The following is a 24,628-nucleotide window of genomic DNA, read 5'->3' on the forward strand; positions in this document are numbered from 1 at the left end:
AATATAAAAAATATTAATTCCTGCCAAAATACCATTTATAATTAATTATAACTTATGGAGATATATATTGAATTAAGAGATATATAATTTGGAAACTCCTCTCGAGTATAAAAATGTCTATTTTGTGTGGGGGCAAGGAATATGACAAGTAGGAGAATACAAACTCATAGGAAAATTAGAGAGCCCACCTAAAGAAAGGAGCTCCGATTATGAACAATAAGAGCTAAGAAATAATTATAAAAAGTGTTCGTCATCGAACACCAAAAAGAAACCTAGAGCCTAACATCAGACCAAACATTGATAGGGTCCTTCTCTATCTTCTAAAGGTCGTGTTATTCCTCTCAACCTCACAGAAATCTTTCCCTTCTCTCGAAATAGTAAAGGAAGGAACTTTTGGATCCTATCTCTATAATTTTGTGTTGGATAAATTGAAAATCAAACATGTCAAAAAAAAGATTTTGTTGATAGTCCCCACAAATTTTCAAATCAAAAGAATAGGATCAAGATTTTCCTCTCCCTCTGAAAAATATCGTAACAATAAAGCCGAATTGGAGTAGACAACTTTCGAGAAGATAAATGATTTAAATGTACACCCATTTATCCTTTCCCATGTTTTTTTAAGGATATTCTTAAAAGTGTCTACAACAATAATTAAACGCCATAGGGTATTAGACTCTACAGACCACTCAACTTTGTTGTAAGTCCATAAGTTTTCCAACTCGAACCCTCCAAATGTGCACCGTTTTCTTTTTCGTCCTCTTTTTATAAAAAGTACATCAAAAACTCCAATTTAAAAATTATCCACTTTTATGTAATCCCGTCTAAAATCTCATTACATTTTTAAAAGATAATAAATAAACCGACAATGTTTACTTCTATAAATTTTTTGTGAAAAATCTCGCCCTAAAATTTATTAGGGCGATGCCCGAAATTAAATGGGATCACAAAACGCAACATACATACACACATATATATATATATATATATATATATATATATATATATATAATTTAGGAAAATATATGATTAAGGAAAGAAATATTTAAAAGAGCATCAGCAATTGTGTGTAGCATTCACGAGTATTTAACATGAGTTGTACAAATCCACAGCTTACCAGATATTTTATGAACAATAAATAGACAAAATTGTAAGAGGAAATGCCGGAAAAAAATTTAAATTTAAAAAAAAGAAAAAAGAAAAAAAAACAAAGGAGCACGAGACAAACCCATCCGACGTGGCAATTCTAGGACGCTATGGATTCAAATGATTGACCCATGTGGACGGGACCATTCCCCTATTTGCCTATACCCTTATTCCGGAAGAATTGTACGAATCACATTGGCGCTCGCCTGGCACACCCACCGCATCCTCCACCGTCCGATCCTGCCACCTGGACTTCAATCCTTGATTCAACCGTTGGATGAAACCCTTCTGCTGTCTCTCTTGATATTCGAGAAAAATTGCGACCTCTGTAGGGTCCTTATCCTTCCACCACATGGGATCACATGCCATCAACGTGGTAACGACCCCACCCGAATATTTCTTCTCGACAAATCCGGCCGATGCGGTTATGTGCTCGACCATTCCGGCGAGAAGCGAAGGCGGCGCGTAGCCCTCTCCATTCCACAGCCACACGCGTGACATCCCTCTGAGAATCGCAGCGGACATGGCGTGATTCACGTTTCTGTCGTTGAAAATCGAAGGGCTCAAATAAACGACAAAGTCGACTCCGCCGTCGAGATGCTCGACGGCGACATTAGATGGGAGATCGCGGAGGGAGAGAGTGAGATGCACGCTCTTAACTTCCTTCTTTGGAAAGGTTTGAGAAGGGTAGATCAGATTCTCGACGAAGTTACTCGCGTTGAGGATCAGGCGCGTGGCTTCGTCATTGGAGACGTAGAAGAGATCGAAGCGTTGACCGGCGGGGGAGCCTTTGGCGTTGTTGAGAATGGTGATGTCGAAGCCTTTTGAGGCTTCGTGATTGGCCCAGAGTGAAGTGATCCCGATGAAGGCGACGAGAAGGAGGCGGACGGCGACGGCGTGGTTGGAGAGGAAGGGGGATTGGTTGGGAGAAGTGGGTGTGGCGGCGGCGCTGGTGCCGGGAAGGAGAGGGAGAGAGAGGGATTGGCGGTCTTCCATTGTGGAAGGGGATTCAACGTTGAGATAATTATAGAATTGACAGAAATGGAGGGATTGGCTGTGCTTAACTTCGCCTCTGGATTACAAGCAACTATAATTTGGTGCCATTTCTTTTCACCTTTTTATTTTCGTTTTATTCATATTTATCATTTTATCATCACTCTCTCTCTTTTTTTTTCTTCACCAAATTCTAAATATATATTTTAACTTTTCATGGGTTTTTATTAAATAAAAGAAATAATTATAGAGGAAAAATGGACTAAAATGCTATGATTTTTTTTAAGTGGGTTATACTATGATTAACGGTTGAAAAATATAGTATATTAATAAGATAAATTAGAATTATTAGGATAAGCTCGACACTATGTAGAGTGACAAATTGAGTATAAATTAAATAATGGAGATGTGGGTCAAAAGGAATAGAATATCTAATTAGATGTATCATAAATTTTGATGGGGATGTTATTGGTGGAATTTTCATTTTTGCTTGAAAGAATTAAATGTATGAAGGAATAAATTGATATTGATATTGACATTTTTGATTAAATGATTTTTCTCTTGGAAGGACCCAAATTTATATGATATTACGTGGCTTATGAAATTAGGAACAAGTTATCATCCTCTCTCAGTTTTTTTTTTTCTTTTTTTTTTTTAAATAAATAAATAATATATATATAGAGAGAGAGAGTGGAAAAAATGCATTTCTTTTTCAATCAATAATGAAAGAACAAAATACTCACAACCACTGTTATTGGCAGACATGAATAGCTTATTCACTATAATATCAGATGCTGATTGAAAATTTCTTCCTTTAAATAAATAAATAAATAAATAAACAAACAATCCATTTATATAATTTTGAATGAATTATAGTTTAAAAACTTGGATTGGATCCAAAATGTTTAAAATTACAAATTTAGATCACATTTGTAGACAATAAAATACTTTCAAATATGTTTGAGAATTCATGGACATAGAAATTTCAAAGTTCATGGTATTATAATAAAAAATAATTTAAATATTAAGTGAATAAAGAAAAAATATGAAAAAGAAAGGCAATGGTGACGTGGAAAAGGTATCTAAGATTCTTTTTATACGACTGTTGCAATATAATATTATAAAAATTGGATAAACCAATAATTTCAAATGAATTAAATTATAAGAGTCATATAAAAAGAACAGTATATTAGCAAGGGAAAAACACAGAGGAATTCAAGAGGAAAGGTACAAAGTGTAGAATGGAAACAAGAAGAAGAATGGATTGATGTATGGCTGCTGCTGCTACTTGTTTTTCTACAATGTCATAAGAAGATGCTCTGCAATAAAAAAACCAGACAGATCTCACATCAACAAAAAAAGGGTTTCATCCTTTTTTAAGTAGCAGACATGTGCATATGCTCTACACATCCAACACAACATTCAAATTCTTCTCTACTAACTTATGAGCAAATAGACTAGAAAACACATGGCCCAGATATGTCTGTTCTTCCTTGATCCAACTCATCTTTCAACCAACTTCAATTGGGTAAGTTAGTTTTGTGGTTACCAATCAGTCACGAGGATTGTTGTTGCTGTATAGTAATCTGAGAGAAACCATGGTCACCAACAACAATTGTTGCACAACATTTATTGCTTGACAAGTTGCTGCTGAAGGAGAGGGGCTTGAGGGTACACCTCCAAACACTGTTGATCCTTTGGAATTTGTGGTGTTTAGAATTGATGAACTTGTGCTGGAGAGTTGCAAAAAGACAGTGGGATTGTTAGGATATGAATGGTGGTAGCAGGAAAGGAAAGGAAAGGAAAGGAAAGCAAATGGAAGCAGTGGATGATGGGGCTTTTACCTAGTGGATGTATACTGACATGCCATTGTACCTGAAAAAAATAGCAAACCAGGCTTTATAGAGACAGAGTCAATCTATGAAGTTTTATGTCGCTAAATATCTACCAGTTGCAGAAAGAAGAATTCCATTACATCCCATTACAGCTTCTTCAATAATTCACGTCACTTTATAGTCCCTATAGACACACCTAACCTTCTTCCTTCACCAACCCAAATCTTCTGGTTATTTAGAAGGAACTCTCTCAGTTAGCATTGCAACAATGTGGGTTCTGTTTCTATGGCTAGACCTCCTCGATTCTTTGGACTAGTTTGGAGAATCAGTTTTTATTGTGAGATCCCACATCAATTGGGGAGGAGAACGAAACATTATTTATAAGGGTGTGAAAACCTCTCTCTAGCAGATACATTTTAAAACCTTGAGAGGAAGCCCGAAAGGAAAAGCTCAAAGAGAACAATGCCTGAAAGGGAAAGCTCAAAGAGGACAATATCTGCTAGCGGTGGGATTTCGGTTGTTACAGTTCAGTCTTGTAACATTGAAGTATCTTGACCAAATTGTTAAAAATTTGCCTTATCTTGCTCCGCCCTCCCTTAACCCCCTCCCCAAAAGAAAAAAGAAAAAGAAAAAGAAAAAGCTCTCCACAAAAGAAAAAAAAGAAAAAATAAAATAAAAGAAAAGGAGAAAGAGTGGTAAACGAACACATTATGATCCAGTTAGGCAACAAAGGAACAACTTGTGAAGGAAGCAACTTACTTGGGTCAGTGCTAGTAATGACAGCAGTCCCACCAAAGTTACAGCTATTTGGAACGGGATTCTTCTGATAGTAGCTATTAAATGCGTAGGAGGCATGATTATGAATGGTGTTTGGGTTGTAACATCTCTGACCAGTTTGAATTGCTGAACAATCAGTACCACCATGGCCACATGCGTAGTCTAGAGCAACTTGCAATGCCGTTTGTGATGCACTTTGACTAGCAATGCACCAACTTGCCCCTGACAACGGTGGAGATGATCTTTTGGGAGATTCCATGGTCGGAGAATATGTGTCCGAGGTTGAAGTTGGATTGAGAAATGGAGTTGATGCAGTGGGATTGGACAGGATTATTGTGGGAACAGTTGTTATAGGGGTGGTGATATCCCTTTGAGTGGTGGAAACTGGGGAACTGAATTTCTGATTCTCATGGTTCAGCTCTCTTGTGTGTCCTGTCATTTTGGATACCAGACTCAAAATTCAAGCTATTTTTTCTCACATTGTTGTCTAAGGAACAATAATAAACTCATCTTCCTGAACTTGGAAATGGAACAAAACAAAATAAAACCTTCATGAAGACACAAAAAAACTCAGTTGAAATTCACCGTCATTAGAATAACAAGTGCATATCATATAAAGATTCCAGAGCAAACATGAGTGAAACTTCTAATATCTGATTGTTTACTCTAAATTATCTTTGTCATAAGATTCTGAGTCAACAAGATCAAAATTGTTTCTTACTACATCTTGAATTTAAAAAGTAGTTTAAATTTCAGTAATAATCACAATCAAATCTCAGAACAGTTATTCTTAGGAGACCCAAATGAGAAATATTTGTAAGAGATGAATATTAAACGATAAACACGGCCACAAGGAAAAAAAAATACAAATTCGAATAAGACGCAGAGAAAAAATTAATAGGCATTTAAGGTTGTGTAGCAGACAGTTAAGATAGAAGAACAGGCACATGCTTCGTCTGTAGAAAGGAAAGAAAATTCAATTGGAATGAAGTAAATGCCGAGAATAGAAATATTTAAGTAGACGTTTGATCATCATATATACTCCAAATGTAGAGAAGAAATGAATAATCAGTCACCTGGACAGAGAAAATGAGCAAGAATGAGGAATATGAGGCTTTGTATGAGCCATTCCTGGGTCAGTCCTCCTGTTCTTCCTCTAATGATCGGGCTGTTCCTCATCCTCCCACTTGTAGGCGTTAGTTCCTTAATTACTAGAGTTTCCTACTTTTGTCCTGGTTTAAATATAGAGAGTTGGGCATGAAAAGATGATATGATATTGTTGAGTGGCATCATTACCTTGTCCGAAAGTTGAAGACTTTACACTCCTTGTCCTGTAAAATATCCATTTCGAAAGTACCAAGTGCTCCCTTTTTCTTTGGGTGGAGAGAGAGAGAGAGTAGACATAGGGTGTAGGGGGCGAGCAAATGACAAACAGAGGAAGGAAAAGAGAGGGAAATGGGGGAAGCCCGAGGATAGTTAACAAAAAGAAAGATATGATTGAAATTTAGTTCTTTAATGTGGGCTGCTTACTGATAATTGTTGTTGTAATGATGGTAATGATATGTTTTCTTTTCCCTTCTCCTTTCTGGCCACTCCAGCATGGATCCATTAAAAATGGGATAATCTTTTTCCTGCCTAATTATTTCCTTCTGATCCCACAATCTTGACTAACTACAGCGCAGTTGATTAATGGGAAATCCTAATTTGGAGGACAGTGGGTCACCACAGAATCTTTCGACTAACTATCCCTTGCCAAATATACAACAAGTCCAAGGTAGTTGAAGGAAATTCAGTTAGAAGATCATCAATCCTGACAAGAATGTTCATATACATATGTATAAAACTGCCTTTGATACACTCAAAGCAGCCCAAATCCCAAACATTAACTAAAGAAAGCTCTTAAGGATATGAATAATCTTAAGATCCAACCAGAGCATGAATATTGTAAACAGAACCCGTGTAGAAGAAGCACCGCACATTTTGAATGGAAGTCCTCAATTCAGGTCCAGTCCAGGCCAAAAGTTTCCAAACAAAAAATGGTGAATGTGAAAATGATTATAAAGTGGACAGTCTAAAAGTGAATCCTAAGCCTGCTGTTTGCACTATAGACGGATTAGAAAGTAACAATACCGATGGCCCATGTGTATGATGACTTCTTTTTTTGGGTGGATGGTGGCCCCGCCTTAGATTGGAATTGGATGACGGAGTTTCTGCCATGGCCACACCACTGGAAAGTTCAACACCTTCTTCAGCTACTTCGTGAGTTCTGTGAGGTAAAAACTAAAACCTGAGAATCAAAAGTGAAAAAATATGTTAGTAAATTTTTGTGGGCTCCCTTCACATATTTGGTCTTTCGGCAAATGCGAAATTCTAATCCTTTTTCTTGGAATACTGTACTAAGAGGCTTCTCTCAAAGCTCAAAACCTGAAATTGCTCTCTTTTCATCGACATGTTGTTTTCTTCACAAGTAGAACCCCAAAGATTGACTTACCCATCAGTTTTCAAAGCTTACTCTCAACTTCGACTTGCCCATGATGGCGGGTTTCTATAAAGCACGTCGAATCTTAAACAAGAAATGGAATTCGATGGCGTTGCCTGGAATTCCATGATTATGGGTGTGGCTAAATGTGGGGAAATTGGCGAGTCGAGGAAAGCTGTTCGATAAAATGCCTGTTAGAAACCCGATCTCTTGGAATTCTATGATTGGTGGGTATGTTAGAAACGGGATGTTCAAAGAAGCTCTCAAGCTGTTTGTCAAAATGCAAGAAGAGAGAATCCAGCCTAGTGAGTTTACTATGGTGAGCTTGTTAAATGCTTCAACTCAAATTGGAGCACTTTCGGCAAGGAGAATGGATAACGAGTACATAAAGAAGAACAATTTAGAGTTGAGTGCCAATGTAGCAACAGCGATCATAGACATGTACAGCAAATGTTGTAGCATAGGGAAGGCCCTTCAAGTGTTTGAGAAAATGCCCAACAGAGGATATTTAGTTGGAACTCCACGATCTTTGGCCTGGCAGTGAATGGCTGCGAAAAGGAAGTAGTCTTAAACCAGATTCTGTTAGCTTTATGGAGAATGAAGGCAGCGGATTTTTCTCACTGACAAAAAACACATACAGAATTGATGCATCAACAAAACACTACAATTTAACGGTGCACATGTTCAGCCGAGCTGGGTTTCTTGAAGAAGCAGAGCAGCTCCTAAAAACCATGCCAATTAAGGCAGATGCAATCATACGAGGGGTCACAGTTTGTAGAACATATGGGAACACAGAGATGGTGAAGAGGGCAGCAGAAAAAGTTAATGAATGGGTTATGTTCTTATGGAGGATGTTCATGCTTGACGATGAGAAGGCCTGACGGAAGCGCAGGCAGAGTTTACCGGTACGATTAGGCCTGACATTTTGGCCCAAACGTTGCCTTGGGCTCGAACTGTAAGGAAGCATAGACAACTGGGCCTGGAATTTCAGCCCAAATGTTGTCCTGGGCTGGAAGTCAAGGAAGTATGGACAATTGGGCCTAAGATTTCAGCCCAAATAATTGGGCTAGGGCTGCCCAGTTCCCACACACGCACGCTCTTCTCACGTGTTCTACCTCCTTCTATCTTCAATTCGAATTTCTAAATTCTATAGCAGCTGCAGCAGCCTCTCCTCTCCTCTTTGTAGAGGGAAAGTAGTAAGGTTTCAGAAGCATTAGGTTGGGTTCGGTTTGGATTGAGTGGCTTCTTGAAGGAATGACCGGTCGGTTCTCCAGTTCAATGGGAAATTCTCGGGTCAGATCGAACCGCACCGGTTATATATATATATTTAAGGGTTTTACGTGCATTCAATCGTTCATTTTCTTCGGCCTTCACTTCCGTCTTCCGATTCCACTACGCACCAAATCAGTCGCAGCGCCAGAGCTCTCCCTCGTTCGTTCTCTTCTCCCCGCCTGGTCGCCGTGCCACTCGCCCTCGTTCGTCGTCGCCTCCTCTTCTCCCGTTCTCCCCTTGACTCGCCGTCGTTCCTCGTCTCTTCATATCAGACTTCAACCTTCAGCCGACCGTCGCCATCGCCTCAAAACTTTTTACTCTTCTTTCTCTTCCGTCAGCTACCGTCCACTGCCAGCGCCGGTAACATTTACTCTCTTCAAAATTTCCTTTTGATCTTTTAGCTTAAATCTTTCCTGTACCCAATGATTTAACTAGTCACAAGGTTTGTTGGTTTGTATTGTACAGATACTTGGGGTTTGGTCGATACTTTGTCCAGCATTTTTATTTATTGTGTTCACTGTTAGTGTTTATGCATATTGTGTTGGGAATGGTTTCAGATAGCTCGGTTTTCATTATTTTTGAAGCTCAATCAACGAAACAACAAAGAAAGTGAAGCCAAGTAGAGCACTACAATGTCTCTGTTCTTCCGCTTTTTCTCAGGACCTCCCCACAAGTGCCGACAGCAAAGCCACGTATTTCAGATAAGCCTTCGAACATATGTAGACGGCACAATTAAATGGGTTCGAGATCGTGGTCTTGATCATGCTGTTGAGAGAGAGAAGAACCTTCTGCCGGTGATGAATATAAAGAATTTTATAAAATCAGAGCCGTCCAAGTCTGTTCCAGTTTCCATCATAACTCAGAAAAGGGAAGTTCTAAGGATTCCGACGCGTCCCATTGATTTGATCAGAAAATATCCCACCATTTTTGAAGAATTTCTCCCTGGAGGCATTGGCATTCAACCTCATGTCCGGCTAACTTCTCAGGTCCTTGAACTTGATGCTGAAGAGCAGTTAACATATCAAAGTGAAATTTGTCGACAACAAGCTGCAGATCGACTTGTGAAGCTCTTGATGCTATCGAGAGTCCATAAAATACCTTTAAGTATCATTGATCAATTGAAATGGGAGCTGGGTCTTCCTAAAGATTATGTTCAAAGTATAGTTCCTGAGTTTCCAGATTACTTCAAAGTTGTAGGACACCAAAATTTTGCATCTGGATGGGGCACTATGCAAGCGTTGGAATTGGTATGTTGGAGCAACGAATTGGCCACTTCAGTTTTAGAGAAGATGGCCGCAAAAGGAAAACCCGGCAGCACATCGAAGGGAATGCATGTTACTTTTCCTATGAAATACTCAAACGGGTTTGAGATGGACAAGAAGTTCAAGAAGTGGGTGGATGAGTGGCAAAAGCTACCTTACATTTCTCCCTACGAAAATGCAACACATCTCCCTCCAAATAGCGATGAATCTGATAAGTGGTCTGTTGCGATTTTACACGAGTTTCTTCATATGCTTGTCACGAAGAAGACCGAGAAGGAAACTGTATTGGGCATAGGAGAGTACTTTGGCCTTCGGTCAAGGTTTAAGAGAGCATTGCTTCACCATCCAGGGATATTCTATCTATCGAGTAAGGCTGGAACGTACACAGTTGTCTTGAAAGAAGCGTATAAGAGGGGTTCGGTCATTGAGAGTAGCCCCTTGATGATCATTAGAAACAAGTATCTTCACCTTATGAACACAGTGAAGGAAGACGGTAAAACCACTAGCGAGCATAAGAGTACTCGCCAACAGAAGCAAGAACAGAAAGAAGGGTCAGATGATGGATCTGGGAAACAGAATGAAGCTGAATTATTCAACTCCTCTGATGATGAAGATGACGAGGAAGACGAAGAGGAAGACCAAGGTGAAGATGAAGATGCTAGTAGTAATCATAACATTCAGGCTGATCGAAAAGAGGATGGACCTAGTAAGAGATATGTTGATCTCAAAGAAAATGCTGTTAGAGACAGAATGCGATCATCAAAGAGAAAGAACTCGAGTGCGAAAAGACCTTCTAGGGATAGGGATGCTAAAAGACCTTCTAGGGATAGGGATGCTAAAAGAGAGAGGTCAAATATGAGTAAGAGATATTCAGTGAGGACAAAGGTTTAGCGTAGTTTTGCTCGAGCAATAGGCACAATATCATTGGAAGTGCAAGCCTCCTGGAACTGGCCTTCGAAAGTTCTTTTTGGTGGGAAAGTTAACATCCAAATCTATATTGGAGTGGAGAGAAGTGAAGCTCCTGATGTGGTGGTACAAGATGACTACTTATTTGCCCGTTGTATCCACCGGGATAGAGCATTACTGCCCAAAATTGTTGTACTTAAAATTTTTTATTTCCTTTTCATTATTTACAATTGGTTGGTATTTCGAGGAAAGATTTGATTCGGCAATTTCCTTCCCTTTGCATTGGTAAGCTCTATTCAATTAACTAGGCTTGGTTGGTTAACTATATCTCCCAAGTGTGCATAGAAAATGGACAACAAAATTGCATTACCTTGAACTCTTTGAAAACATTGGGTTCTCCATATGAAAGGTATCTCGCATCAAGCGACCAAAAACTAGAAACAAAGTTTACGAATACACAAGAAACAAGTGCTCCAAAGCCAAGTATTACCTGATGTTCGCATTTGCCAACTTGAAACTTGAGATTCTGTCAACAGAAACAGTGGAATAACCTTATTAGATTGCCAGCAATTTCAGATTTCATGTCTGAATCCCCACCCTTTAAACAGGGTGAAAGTTCAATGATGATCAAAATGTTGTGTTTTTTTTAATGGGGGTTGTGAAGAATAGATTACCTCTTTCTGATAAGCCGGATGCTATCTTGAAGTTCCACTATTTGCTGCACTCTTAAATTTCTTTGTTTATCCTCACCATCTAATAGAACAGTTGACGCCCTCAGCACGGTGTTGAGTTCATCTTCAATTATGTTTAGCTGTTTGTCCAGGTTTTCCATGAAGTCCTCATAAGATGATGCTCCCTTTAAACAGTTTACCATTTCATCTTCACTCCCTAAATCAGAGCATGTAAGGGCCTCTTGCTCTCCGTCATTATCGACGATTGCACAATCCTCTGCATTAGGCTGCAAATCTTGATCTTCTGGAAGATTTACATCTTTACACCCAATATCAGTTTCATCTGAATCTTCTGCAGCTTCCTGCTCTGAAGAGGCAATTCGAACAGGGCTTGACCCATCTTCAGTGGTCATTGTCAGATCCGAATCAATATTCCCGATTAGCTGACTCTCTTTTATGTATATTGCCTAAGAAAACCGAGTAGTTGCTATTTCATTGCTAAAACTGAAGAACAGATTCTTGGATAATATGAACCAGATTAGAAAACTATTTTAGCAGAAACAAAAGGGTGAGTGTGAGAACAGAAGTGCCAGGGCTGCTATTACCAAAAAACCTCCACTTGCGATCACACCCTCCCCTTTTAAGATCTATGAGGTAAATTTCCAGGCTGCTGTATCCATGGCCAAAATGTACTCATTCTTTCACAAGCTGTACAAAAAGAGCGCTAGCAATGCACCAAATGAATTGAATACTATGACTATCACTAGCAGCATTGCCCTGTATGTCCTTATCATGTATAGTCAATCATCTTCACTAAGAGAACCTCGTCACAAAGATCCCCATTAAATTATCCCCCTCCAAATGCAAGCAACTGATGGTTTTCGTCGTTTTTTCGTGCATTAAAACAAAACCAGCCATGGTATGCTACCATAATATTACAAGCATTACTTTTCTTTTGAGCTTTTGCCCAGATAGATAAACCCCTTTTGAAATTATCCTTGGTCAAGGACTCTATAGGAATCCACGCCGCATGCCTCTTGGCCAAAGTGGAGTACCTAGTGAGTTCTGTTTTATCATTTGACAACCCTTTGCAACGCTTCAACGACATGAATGATATCACAAACGGACTAACTGGAATATATAAGTCCAGTAACTGAACATATAGGACATTGCAGTAACTAAAAGCTCCACCAGATTAGTGCGTAAATACGAGTAAAACATTAAGCTTTGCTTATTACTTTATTTTACCTCATTAAGCTTTGCTGACAGTTCATCAAACAGCTTGATTCGACTCTTTGACTTCTCCAGCGCTTGCATTACCTTCTTCTTCTGGAAAAGCAGATCTCTCGCGTCATCTTCCTTCCCTGTTCGTACGCTAATAGCAGCCTGTCGCCGTAGCTTCTCAGCAGCCTCAGACAATCTCAAAAGTCTCATTCTCGCATTGTTTGCTGAATTAACCACAATTTCATTCCAAAAACAGGTCATTGAGACAGATGACAATAATTGTAAGGGTATTGGAGCGAGAAATCAGGTAAATTAAATTTCGCGGCAGAAAAGAACAATGCACGACACCCATTGCCATTTCCCAATTCAACAATCCAACACACACCTCGCGAATCAAAAACTTGTTAAAAGGAAATCAAAATAAATGAGGCTGGAATTAGCATCTAATTTGGCTAAGATTATAGAAAGTAATTGCAGTAGTAGCACAGGCAAAAGAACGCACACATACCCTTGGTTCTTGTGCTGTCTGCTTCAGAATGAAGGTGACTGAGCTCCTCGCGTAGCTGTTCGGTGCTGATATTGGAAGAGGCACGTATCGGCTTCAACAGAGGCCGGAAAGGAACAACCTTAGCCACGGCTGCTGCAGAGTTCAATATCATCTCCGTTTCTCGTTCCGTCCTCTTGAATGCTTGCAGTTGCAGGCCAATTCTTTCCGAAATAACATTAAATTTTTGGAAGAAAATATTTAAAAAATAAAAATAAATAAAGCCCGACAAAATGGAAGCCCATGGATCAAAAAAGGCCCAAACTTCGACCGCCCACAGTCCACATTATGTGACCCAATCGAATTTACACGGCCCATGATCAAATTTTATGCCCCATCCTTTCCAAATTATTTCATCTTTACCAGCTAAACTCCATTGGTATAAGGTATTTTCGGAAAAACCCAAAGTAAAGTCATGAGAGCTTATGCTCAAAGTGGACAATATCATACCATTGTGGAGAGTCGTGTTCGTCTAACAAACACGACCATTAAAATTTAGCAAACCAACCATAGTTTAAAATTCGATAAAAATATCGAGATCTCAAATTCACGGAAATCTGGATACAATAGTAGAAATATCATATTTACGTGAGTTATTTTGATCGATTTTTAGTGTCAAAGTTTGTTTAGGAAAGGTCTTTTTAGGATTTGGTAGAATGAGGGCATCATGAGTTGGGGCCACAGCGAGGCCCATGATGTGATCCATACCAACCTAACCAACAAAATTGACTCCAAAACGCTGTTATGATGTAATGGTGAATCGAGCTATGGAATACACTAAGCCACAGAATCAGAATCAGAGCCCATTTTGTTATTCCCCCAAACTAAACTTTGGTATAAAAAAGATAAGGCAAACAAATTAAGGCCTAAAAAAGCAGCCTATGTCACAGGGTCAACTATGTCCAATAAAATTTAGCTTTTTGACTATTCTCGTCCCAACAAAACTAACTCTCTATTTCTTTAATCTCTCGTAATTTATTAAAATTTCTTGATTGGCGGAACCATAGGTCTCATTTCCTTCATTTTTTCTATAGGCATCATTATGCATTCATTGAAATTAAAGCTTTTAATACATTGTACTTATATATATATATTATAATTTCATTTCTTTTCCCCTTATTGCTCCCAACGCTTTCATACTTAATTACAACACTCATAATTCAAATAATACTTATTTAAAATATATATATATATATAGGAAAAATTGTATAAAATTATTAGATTGGAATGTGTCAACTTCAATAAGTTTGACCGAGTCAAACTTGTTATTTTAATTAATAAAATAAAAAATCCTGTATATTTTCTCTCACCTAAGGATTCTTCGTATTAGCTGGGATTATGTCGTTACTAATATAAGTAATTTGAAAATTTTAAATATGTTCCATGTTTACACACATTTTGTTGACGTCTTTTTGTTTTGTTTATAAAAAAAAACAAATAAATTTACGGAAAGGGTATACCAAAAATGTCAACTAAATCAAGCTATATATATATATATATATATATATATATATATGTATTAAATTAAACTCGTAACTTAGGTAAAACTGTAAAATTTTGGAATGTAATAACCAAATGAAAAAATTAATGGGGACTTTGGTTAATGTCGGATTTGCCCGAATAGGGGAAAGGCAAAATACAAAATGCTAGGGCTTTGTTGGAAAACATTGATTTATATTAAACATTAGATTTGTTGAACACGAATTAAGGTGCTAAATATGAAATGAAGAAACATAATCTAACAATAATATTGTGAACAGTTGATTAGGTCTATTTAGACACGTCTAATCAAAGTCAACTTGATTAGGAACCCTTCTTTCTTATCTCTCTTTTTCCTTCCTTCTTTTCATGTTTGGTTTAACTTAAAATATTAAAAATCGTAAATCTCGGGGTTCGAATATTTTTTTTTTAGCCCTAACAATAATTTATTTTGTCACACATATGTACATAACAACTTTATATACACATATTACTAAATAAATATATATTAAAAAAAAAAAAAAAAAAAAAAAAGGTTTAAATCACGGGGCGAGAATAATGGGAATTAGGGTTTTGATGACTTCTGAAATGACGTCAGGGTTTGATCACCACCACCACCATCACATACGTCTTCCCACGTGCCGGAACAACGGTCAAACGCCGGTGCCGGTTTGTCACACGTGGCGTCGTGTCAGAAGGAATGGGTAGGGTTATCAATACATTATAAGCTGGAATTGTTGACTACTAATGACTGCGACTCGTAAATTAAGTTTTTTTTTTTTTTTTTTTTTTTTTTTTACTGCAATTACTTTGTAGATAGTTGAGATTAAATTAATGGAATTGCTGTGTATTTTAACTGCTGATAAATTGACCCAGTTAAAAAATAAAAGAGCCGATATTTTCTAGATCTAAAATATTTAATTATTTAAATAATTAAACATTAATTTTTTAAAAGGCCTGTCAATTCATGTGCAATGAATTAACAAAGAAAAAAAAAAAACAAAAGGAGAGTGGAGAGTTTATGAGGCAAAAGCTTGGGGTTTTTTTTTTTCTTCTTCTTCTTCAGAGACTCATCGATCTGGGAAACCCTAATTTATTTGATCATATTATTTCCAAATGTCAAATGAAGAAGGGAAGAATCTATACCAGCCGTATGATCCATTCCATTACAACCAGCTGGATATGAACCGTTCGATCTTCCATCAGCAGCACCCACCGTTGGATCCTGCTTTGATGAGCTTCACTAACTTCTTGGACACCTCGTTGGACTACAACAGCCTGTCGAGAGCGTTCGACGTGTCGTGCTCTTCATCTGAAGTCATTTCTCCGGTGGACGACGTGTCGAAAAACAAGGCTTCTTGTGGAGGCAAGAATTTGAACCAATCTTCAACCACCCAGAATTCTTCTGTGTCGTCTTCGTCTAATGAGGCCGTCGTTGAAGAAGATTCAATCAAGAGCATCAAAGAGGACCCAAAAGATGAAGAAAAGTCCAAGAAACAGTATGTGAATTTTTAATTTTTGAATTTTTATTTTGAATTTTTTTTATGGTTTAATTGGAGGAGGATTTGACTCAAAAAAAAAAATATATTAATAATAATAATTAATATAATTATTTTTATAAGGAACAACATATCAAAAAAGAAAGAGAAGAGGCAGAGGGAGCCACGGTTTGCTTTCTTGACAAAGAGTGAGATAGATCACCTTGAAGATGGATATAGATGGAGAAAATATGGACAAAAGGCAGTAAAAAACAGTCCTTACCCAAGGTTAATCATAATTATTTTCACCTTTTAATTACCTTGTAAGTTAATTACATTATAGATTTATTTAATGTAATAATGTGATAAATGTGTGACAAACCTGCAGAAGCTACTACAGATGCACGAGTCAAAAGTGTTTAGTGAAGAAGCGAGTGGAAAGATCATATCAAGATCCATCTGTGGTGATTACTACATATGAAGGTCAACACAACCACCATTGCCCAGCTACACTCCGAGGCCATTCTGCTGGAATCATGTCGTCTCCGTTTTATGCATCGGCGGCGTCGACGTCGCTCACCGCACCCTCCTCTGGTCCTACGCTTCCTCATGAACTCTTTTCGCATTTGTTACCGACCAACTCTCGAGCCGACCCGGCATCGGGGATGTACCAGAATCTAAGCCTTCAAATGCCTGATCATTATGGTTTGTTGCAAGATTTGTTCACTCAAAAATAGGATCTTTCCTTATCAGAATAATATCTATATTGTGTATATATTATATATATTTCCTGGCTATTGTATTAGGATAAACCCATGTAGCTAACATATAATGGAGGCGTCAGAACCTGTCCTACGTTGTTTATCATGCATGTTTTTGCATTGTCTACGTATGTAAAAGACCAATTTTCTCTCCAACATTTTTGGAGGGTGTTTTTATTTATATTTGATTTTGGTTCATCATCGTGATTAGGTTCACCCATGCATGCAGATGAACTTGTAACAGCTCAAGCCCACTGCTACTAAATATTGTTTTCTTTGATATTTCACTTTCGGGCTTTCCTTATGTTAGAGTAACATGACTCTCCACAATGGTATGATATTGTCCACTTTGAGCATAAGTTCTCGTGACTTTGCTTTGGGCTTCCCCAAAAGGTCTCATGCCAATGGAGATAGTATTTCTTGATTATAAACTCATGATCATTCCTTAAATTAGCTTGGGACTTTCATCCAACACCCTCAAGATTTTTAAGACGCTTCCGCCAGGAAGAGGTTTCTACACCCTTGTAAAGAATGTTTCGTTCTCCTCTCCAACCGATGTGAGATCGATGTTGTAGGATGGAGGAAGTGAGAGAATTAGACAATAATTTAGAAGACAAAGCAGGATCAGAACAAAAACCTAAAGCAAAACAAACCATAATAATTGCAATATCAGGAGTTAATGAATGAGGTAGCAGTCAACATGGCTGATAATTTGTCCTTCTTGATGATTTTCAAATGAAGACTACATCTCGTTTCTCAATAATCTCTGCCTTGATTGACAGAGACTGATATGTCGTTTAAATGATTCAGATCGAAGTTGTCTTGGTGAAGGCATCGTTATTTTGATTATTGTGGACAATCTTACCTTAATTATTTGTTTTAAGATAGTAATTGATGTTTTAGTCGAACGGGTTCAAAATGAAATTTTAGTCGAACCCGAGTAGTTACCAACCAATATGTTCTTGAATTCATTCAAAATTTCAGTTAATTTTGATTAAATCTAAGCATAGATATGAACAAACACGATTCTATTCCAATAGACGCACAGATGAAGCATCAAGATCAAGTGGGTTGGTTGCTGGTCAAATTCGCAATCTCCAACTTGGATTACAAAGATTTGTTTAATTAACTTTATAAATCATGTCAAAATTCTTCCATATAATAATCTCCAACTAATTAATACATTAATTATGATAACATTAGTATAGATATGCATGCATGTTTCATCTTATATTGTATACATAATATTCATTTATGTTCTTAAACATCTCTAAAATCTATGGCCTATTTTCAACTTTGTAATCCCAAAAAAACCCATCATTTTCATTATAAAACAAGCTAAAATTAAGAAGGAAGGTTTCAAGCAGTAGAGGAATGAATGGAGAGTTGACTTTTTGCAGCCTGTTTAATGACAAGTTTCAAGGTCAACCTTACATTAATTATTGGATGCTGTGTCTTCCAAGGAACGTTACAAAGACATGGAGTTCCAAGTTTGTCGAATTTGAATGTGAGTTGTACCACTTAATAAGCGATAGAGGTTCGTTGTCCTCGAGGCTAAATAGGCGACCCTTGAATAAGAACTCAAGGATATAGTTATATAACCTATAGAATTGATCCTATTCAAATGGGTCGTACCCTCGAATATGGCTATTAATTCAATCTCGATTCATTTTCATTGGTACTAGCATGAGAATGTTAGTTGGAGACGGCGCTACCATGGGCTCGGCTCTCGACTTGCTTCTCTAGAAGATAAACGATGGCTATCACATTTGGCATTTTTTTTTTCAATTGTCAACTATTAGGTAGCATTTTTTTTTTCTTTTCATTTTGCAATATTAATTATGATCAACATATTCCTTTTGCTTAAAGGAGTCAAATTAAAAGTTAGGCTAACAAACTATGGAAGCATTTATTGAATTAAATGTGATAAAATTATCAGTAATTTAATAGTTAGGTTTGGAATTAAAAAGAAAGAAACATGAAACTATATGAACTATTCAACTCAATATCAGACTGGTAGAGAGATATCTAGAGATATTTATTTATCTAGCAGAGATCCATCTTGAAAGGGAGTGAGACAAGAGCTTGATGCTTTAAGTTTTCGAGCAAACCCGAACCGATCTCAAGCTGTTCACTGTCCTATCACTCTAAGTCAGGAAATTTTAGATTATTGTTATAAATAATAATAGGGAACAATTTTCTGTGAAAAACCCAATCCTCCAAATTTTCCATAGGAAATCTTACCGAAACATGGATTTAAATGGAGGAGAAGACAGAGGCAGAGATGTCATCCTTGCCTCGTGAACATCTCTATAGGCATCATTAACCGAGTTGGAATTGTTCCATATAAAATTTGAATAAAAACGCTTTGACTTAGTTTACCTAATGCGAATGAAATATAGAGAACTATATATATTACTTAGCAGTGTCCTTACAAAACCTTTCAAAGTTTGAACTAAAAAGGAAAATAAAAACACCTAACATGGACACAACAAAAGTGGGTAGAGAAAAATGAAGATTATCCAATAATAATGAAAGATGAAAGAGTAATAATAAGATGGGGTTTGGGGACAAGACATCATCATAGTATTTCACGGAAATTAAGGAGATGGAAATGATATTAAAACAGAGGATGGATACCCAATGAAAGGGGAAGAAGAAGTGTGCTTGAAAAAGATGAAAATAAAAGCAATGCCCATTAAATAAAGAAGAACCCAAAAAGCTTCTGGTTGGGCTGTGATGCCTTCATTTAACATGGAGAGTTATTCAAAATAAATTCTTTTTTTTTTTTTTCTTCCAAAAAAAATTAATAATTTATAATAACAATGGTAAGTGAACCAACAATTAAAGCCAAAAAAGAAAAGAAAAGAAAAGAAAAAGAGAGTTCTGTTCTCTCAGAAAAAAAGGGGGAGGGAGCAGAAATTACAATCATGTGAAAGAGGGAATGATAGAGCAAGTGGCCACAACAAACATTTTTCTCTCTCTCCCTCTCTCTCTATATATATAACTTTATGTGATCTAGAAAGGGTGCAGTAGTGATATGTACTATGAAACAAATGGACCATCACCCATCCAACTGCTTTCAAACCATGCTACCAGCAATGATAATAAGAGAAGAGCTAGTTTCAAACCACTCATGCGTTCCCCTCTCTGCTCTCTGAATCCACTGCTTTACTTCCAACCTCAGCTGGACTCGAGGTCTCTTTCGTCGACTCTATTTCCGAGTTCGCCGTGCTGCTCTTTTGGCTCCTCCGATCCTACAAAACAATCTCCATATTCTCAATTTCTGATGATTGACATCATTAATAGCTTCAGTATGAAATATGTTGGCCTAAAGTCTATCTCAATGAGAAAGAAAATTCAGAACAGTAACACTGCTGCATGGTGGAAATAAGATCCTTGGCTATTGTAGAGCAATGCCCATTAGCCCTTTACTACAATTGTGAGTGAACTAATATGAATAAGAAATTGGTTGACCAGAGAATTTTTTAACAGAACAGTAGGATTGCAAGAGAGAAGGTCGTTTAGGAGGCAGGAAACAGCAGTATGATTTATTATCTTGGTTCGCATATTTCATCGACACGTACCTCGCGTGATGGGTAGTCATCAGCTTCAAGCATTCTAACAACTTGAGTCATTTTTGGTCTCTTATCTGCCTCAGGATCCACACACCTAAGCGCAATCAGAAGGGCACGTTTCAATGCGCGTGTAGAAGGTTTAGTTTCAAGACTTGGATCTATAACTTCCTCAGCTCTCCTTGTGCCTACCATCACTTTTAACCACTCAACAAGGTTAACCTGAAGAATAAAGTACACTATTACTGGCAGGGAAGTACATAAGCTAATAATGTCAATTGAGATACGGAAATTATGTGTGAGATCCCACAATCCCACGTTGGTTGGGGCGGAGAACGAAACACCCTTTATAAGGGTGTGAAAACCTTTCCCTAGCAGACGTGTTTTAAAGCCTTGGGGGAAGCCCAAAAAAGAAAGCCCAAAGAAGACAATATCTGCTGGCGGTGAGCCTGGGCCGTTACATTATGTGCCAGCATACATACATGAACGAAACTAACCACCAATAGTATTAACAGTCAGAAGTACCTCATTAGCAGGACGGCCATAATCAACAGGGTCCCTTCCCGTAATTGCTTCCAGAAGGAGAACGCCAAAGCTATAAATGTCACTCTTCTCATTCAACAAGCCAGTGTTGGCATATTCCGGTGCCACATACCTAGGACAAACGAAAAACACGATTAGCTTCTATGTGAAGATTCTTTATCGCAATAGGTTATAGAATAGAATGAAAAATAAGCATATACCCAAATGTGCCCATCACTCGAGTCGTGATGTGACTTTCTCCTGCATCCAAAAGTTTGGCCAATCCAAAATCTGAAACCTTTGCATTAAATTCATCATCAATTAAGATGTTGCTAGATTTTATGTCTCTGTGGACAACCTTCGGTTCAATTGCCTCATGTAAATATGCTAGCCTGTATTCAGGGAAAAGAAGTTTGGTAACATTCTCAAGTTTGAAAGTTTTGCAGTCATTTAGAAGTAATGTTCTACCCAAAAATTAAAACCAGTGGACGAACGAACTGAGATTAAAGAGAACTGAAGCAAATAATGTCAGGTCATCAGAAACCGTACGTAATCAGAGTGCCGAGTTCATAAAAATGTGTAAACTGATGTTACTTACGCCTTAGCAGTGCCAAGAAGCACCTTCATCCGGGCATCCCATGTAAGGGTGCCATGTTGCCGCATAGCGCCATGTAACCATTGTTCTAAGTTGCCATTGTTCACATATTCATAGACCAGCATCCTGTGCAAGTAAAAAGAGAAAAGCCATTTTCTTTGAGAATCGATTCAAAATAGTCAACTAAAGACATACTGACAGTGTAAATAGTACCTATGAACTCCTTCAATGCAATAGCCAAGGAGTCGTACGAGGTTCTTGTGTCTTACATGACCAATGGCCTCCACCTCAACTCTAAATTCTTTCTCTGCTTGTCCCCTATGAAGAAGGAAATTGAACTTTAAGAGAACAATGACCATTGCTAATAGTTTTATATAAGTTTCAAACTCCTAAATTCCTTACAGATTATTGAGAAGTTTCTTTACTGCAACCTCAGTTCCATTTATCAGTCTGCCTTTATAGACAACCCCATAACCCCCTTCACCAAGAACATTGTCTGGAGAGAAACGATGTGTCGCAAATTCTAGGTCCCTGAGGGTAAACCAATGACCCCAACCAAGATGTGAAATTTCGGGTAAGCCAACGAGAGGAGAGGCAGTCACAAGTCCTCCATATCCTCCATACGACATGGAAGACTGCTTTCTAACAGTCCCAGAGCTTCCTTCTTCTCCTGAATGTGAGCTAAAAACCCTTTCATGATAGTAATTGGAGCTGCATTGGCTTATGTTATCAGGATCACTCGACTTGCTCATGCTCAAATGACCAATCATCTTCTCTGAGTTCTTCTCATTTGATTTATCATGAATAGAATGATAAAGGTTCTCAAGATGATTTCCGTGGGCAGATTGAGTCGCGATTCTATCCACCTTAATATCCTTCGAGACGTTTGGTATTTGAGAAGTAGAGAAGTTTTCTGGGGATCTCCTTGTTTTTCTTTGAAACATCACCCATACAGATAAGATACCAAGAATCAAAACAATAAATGCACCAACACATAAGCAGATCAAAACCCATAGGGACAAACCAAGGAAGGACGTTTTCTTTGACAATTCTGTATTCAAAGTAGTTCCAGATGACATAGCTGATGGTTGATCCTCAAGATGCCAAAACTTCGAACTGGCTCGGACCCCTAAGTTCCAGCCGCAGATAAATCAAGACATTTAGACCTGAGAATTAGATGCAAAACATCATGCAGTCTCAAATTATAGGTAAGAGATTCCTGAGAGAGCTTAGTATCAATAACACAAGTCACTAAAGTTTCTTCACAATTAGACAGCCATTTAAAACACAAAGTTCATAATAAGAAATATCCTCCAAAATTGCAATCTCCTTCACAAGTTCTTAAAATATTGCATAAATCCAGAGATAGAACACAAAAAGGGAAACTAATACGGTTAAGGAAGATACTTTACATCAGCATTGAGCATTCAACTGGATTCTATTCTTTCCACAACAAACCCCGACTGATACTCGTATGTACAAGTCATGATGACGAAGAAAGCAAAATAAATTCAATATCCCATTGTAGAAGAAAACCCAGAGTAATGAACCACCAACAGCGAAATCAAAAGTTCTAAATCTATCAAACAAAAGGTATGAATTTGTAGAAGGCATCACTTATGATTCAAGTAAAAGACATAAAAAAGAAATGTGAACAAATTAAAGAAAACAAAGGAAAGTGGTTCAAAGTAGAAAGCATTCATCCACCTTTCAACAGATCTAGCCTAACCCCCTTGATCTTCCTCTTTAAGATCCCAAAGAAGCAGAGAAAGGGCTTCTATTTTAACCAACTGGGACCCAATAAGCATAGATAGTCCAATATCGACCTGAAAAAAACCAGACCCTCCAATTCCAGATTCTCTCGGGGGTAGCAGCCTCAAAGGGTCAGCAACAATTGTAGGAATGGTAGAGGAAAATGCAAGATAAATAGCAGAACGAAAGCTAATTTATGTGGGAGAGAGAGAGAAGTAGAGAAGAGAATCTACAAATTACAAACAACAATGGGGGAATGAGAAGTCGGGGGGAAAAGGGTAGGTGAGAATGGTGGGTTTGAGTATGCAGAAGCGAGAAGGAGCTTGGAAAAGGTTAAAAGAGAAACTGGGGTTGCAATGGAGGTCGCCGGAGATGGGGAAAACGGCAAGAACAAAGTGAACAGGATTATGGCACTGCAGATAACAGCTGGGTAAGAAAAAAAAGCATTGAATAAACAGCAAAGAGTTGAGTAATTAAGAGAGAGATGGAGAAAGAAAGAGAGTCAACCCCAAGTATCTGGATGTGACGGCCAGTAAACCAGATCGGCGGGGAAAATGTAAGACGGTAAATCGGGAATGAAGGGCAGCGAGGAGTGAATCATATAACGTGGCAACACAAAATGACGAATTGGCAGAGAGGATCGACGGAGAATAATGGTAGGCTCTAGGATTAGCCGATTGCCTGCCCGTAGCGGATACCAATGAAAAGAGAATCGTAAGAAAAAAAAAAAAAAAAAATTATCCGAATCTTGAGATGAGCCTATGAATGTAATAAAAATATATATATTTTTTTCTTTTGGTAATTCTTAATTTAATATTTTTAAAGTATAAGAAAAATTTCAGGAGGCTTTGAAATTGAGTTAATTGATAATTTGATTTAAATATATTAAAGATAATGTTGAGAAATTTAATTGAATTTGATTTGGGGGAGATTTTTGTTTTACACGTGTGTTTTGGGGAGATGAATTAAATTAGTGATGAAAATGCGTATGATAAAGACTGGGAGCGCTCAATTACTTAATTTTATACCTACAATTTTTAGCCACTGACGGAATACAATCAAATATTTTAATATTGTCGAGCTTTTATAATTTTTATAATAGGAAAATTAATGGGAATTAAATGAAACATTTAGAAGATAATAAAAGAGTTTTCAGTTGAAACCAAATTCGGAAATTGTAATATTATGCTGATTAAAATCAAAATACATTTTTTTTAATTTTTTTTTCTTTCTTTTTTCAGTAAATTAGATTAGAAAAGTTAATTGAAGAAGCTAGATTAGTAGCTGGGAGGAAAAAGAAGATTTTTTTTTTTATAAAAGTGGCTAATCTTCTATCGGATAATACCATTTTTAAGTAGTC

At 37.5% G+C, this 24,628-nt stretch overlaps 6 protein-coding genes and 1 pseudogene across 12 annotated transcripts; 3 read left to right on the top strand and 4 right to left on the bottom strand.

Annotated features, from left to right (window-relative positions):
* Positions 1-1,039: 1,039 nt before the first annotated feature.
* LOC111811392 (uncharacterized) lies at positions 1,040-2,299 on the bottom strand. The gene has a single exon (XM_023698208.2). It carries the CDS (start codon positions 2,137-2,139, stop codon positions 1,303-1,305), a length of 837 nt encoding a protein of 278 aa, XP_023553976.2. The 5' UTR covers positions 2,140-2,299; the 3' UTR covers positions 1,040-1,302.
* Positions 2,300-3,268: 969 nt separating this feature from the next.
* Positions 3,269-7,376, bottom strand: LOC111811477 (glucan endo-1,3-beta-glucosidase 3). Its single transcript, XM_087117774.1, has 5 exons — positions 7,240-7,376; positions 5,825-7,035; positions 4,731-5,180; positions 3,981-4,011; positions 3,269-3,869 (listed from the first exon to the last, which is right to left on the bottom strand). The coding sequence occupies exons 2-5, from the start codon at positions 5,925-5,927 to the stop codon at positions 3,689-3,691; spliced, it is 765 nt and encodes a 254-aa protein (XP_086973900.1). The 5' UTR covers positions 5,928-7,035; positions 7,240-7,376; the 3' UTR covers positions 3,269-3,688.
* Positions 6,964-8,232, top strand: LOC147789357 (pentatricopeptide repeat-containing protein At2g42920, chloroplastic pseudogene; annotated as a pseudogene).
* Positions 8,233-8,429: 197 nt separating this feature from the next.
* Positions 8,430-10,933, top strand: LOC111811476 (Ubiquitin carboxyl-terminal hydrolase family protein). Of its 3 annotated transcripts, none has more exons than XM_087117772.1 (2): positions 8,430-8,859; positions 8,965-10,933. In XM_087117772.1, exon 2 carries the CDS (start codon positions 9,132-9,134, stop codon positions 10,650-10,652), a length of 1,521 nt encoding a protein of 506 aa, XP_086973898.1. In that variant the 5' UTR covers positions 8,430-8,859; positions 8,965-9,131; the 3' UTR covers positions 10,653-10,933. The 3 variants fall into 3 exon arrangements, with proteins under 3 accessions (XP_086973898.1, XP_023554109.2, XP_023554110.2); XM_023698341.2 differs by having other exon boundaries at positions 9,057-10,933; XM_023698342.2 differs by having other exon boundaries at positions 9,084-10,933.
* An 83-nt stretch (positions 10,934-11,016) lies between these two features.
* Positions 11,017-13,270, bottom strand: LOC147789358 (forkhead-associated domain protein). The gene is made up of 4 exons (XM_087117773.1): positions 13,071-13,270; positions 12,587-12,786; positions 11,342-11,805; positions 11,017-11,193 (listed from the first exon to the last, which is right to left on the bottom strand). The coding sequence occupies exons 1-4, from the start codon at positions 13,219-13,221 to the stop codon at positions 11,154-11,156; spliced, it is 855 nt and encodes a 284-aa protein (XP_086973899.1). The 5' UTR covers positions 13,222-13,270; the 3' UTR covers positions 11,017-11,153.
* Positions 13,271-15,585: 2,315 nt separating this feature from the next.
* On the top strand, positions 15,586-17,022 carry LOC111811959 (uncharacterized). 2 transcript variants are annotated; one of them, XM_023699039.2, is made up of 3 exons: positions 15,586-16,084; positions 16,208-16,351; positions 16,452-17,022. In XM_023699039.2, the coding sequence occupies exons 1-3, from the start codon at positions 15,702-15,704 to the stop codon at positions 16,798-16,800; spliced, it is 876 nt and encodes a 291-aa protein (XP_023554807.1). In that variant the 5' UTR covers positions 15,586-15,701; the 3' UTR covers positions 16,801-17,022. The 2 variants fall into 2 exon arrangements, with proteins under 2 accessions (XP_023554807.1, XP_023554809.1); XM_023699041.2 differs by lacking the exon at positions 16,208-16,351.
* Positions 17,023-19,527: 2,505 nt separating this feature from the next.
* Positions 19,528-23,917, bottom strand: LOC111811553 (putative receptor-like protein kinase At2g42960). Of its 4 annotated transcripts, none has more exons than XM_087117770.1 (8): positions 23,776-23,917; positions 21,919-22,682; positions 21,730-21,834; positions 21,520-21,642; positions 21,143-21,313; positions 20,925-21,054; positions 20,412-20,621; positions 19,528-20,081 (listed from the first exon to the last, which is right to left on the bottom strand). In XM_087117770.1, exons 2-8 carry the CDS (start codon positions 22,593-22,595, stop codon positions 19,959-19,961), a joined length of 1,539 nt encoding a protein of 512 aa, XP_086973896.1. In that variant the 5' UTR covers positions 22,596-22,682; positions 23,776-23,917; the 3' UTR covers positions 19,528-19,958. The 4 variants fall into 4 exon arrangements, with proteins under 4 accessions (XP_086973896.1, XP_086973895.1, XP_086973894.1 ...); XM_087117769.1 differs by having other exon boundaries at positions 21,919-22,645; positions 23,224-23,914; XM_087117768.1 differs by having other exon boundaries at positions 23,224-23,914.
* Positions 23,918-24,628: the final 711 nt, after the last annotated feature.

Source organism: Cucurbita pepo, chromosome 15 (assembly GCF_057944985.1).
Source record: "Cucurbita pepo subsp. pepo isolate OVF chromosome 15, ASM5794498v1, whole genome shotgun sequence".
NCBI classification, from domain to species: domain Eukaryota; kingdom Viridiplantae; phylum Streptophyta; class Magnoliopsida; order Cucurbitales; family Cucurbitaceae; genus Cucurbita; species Cucurbita pepo.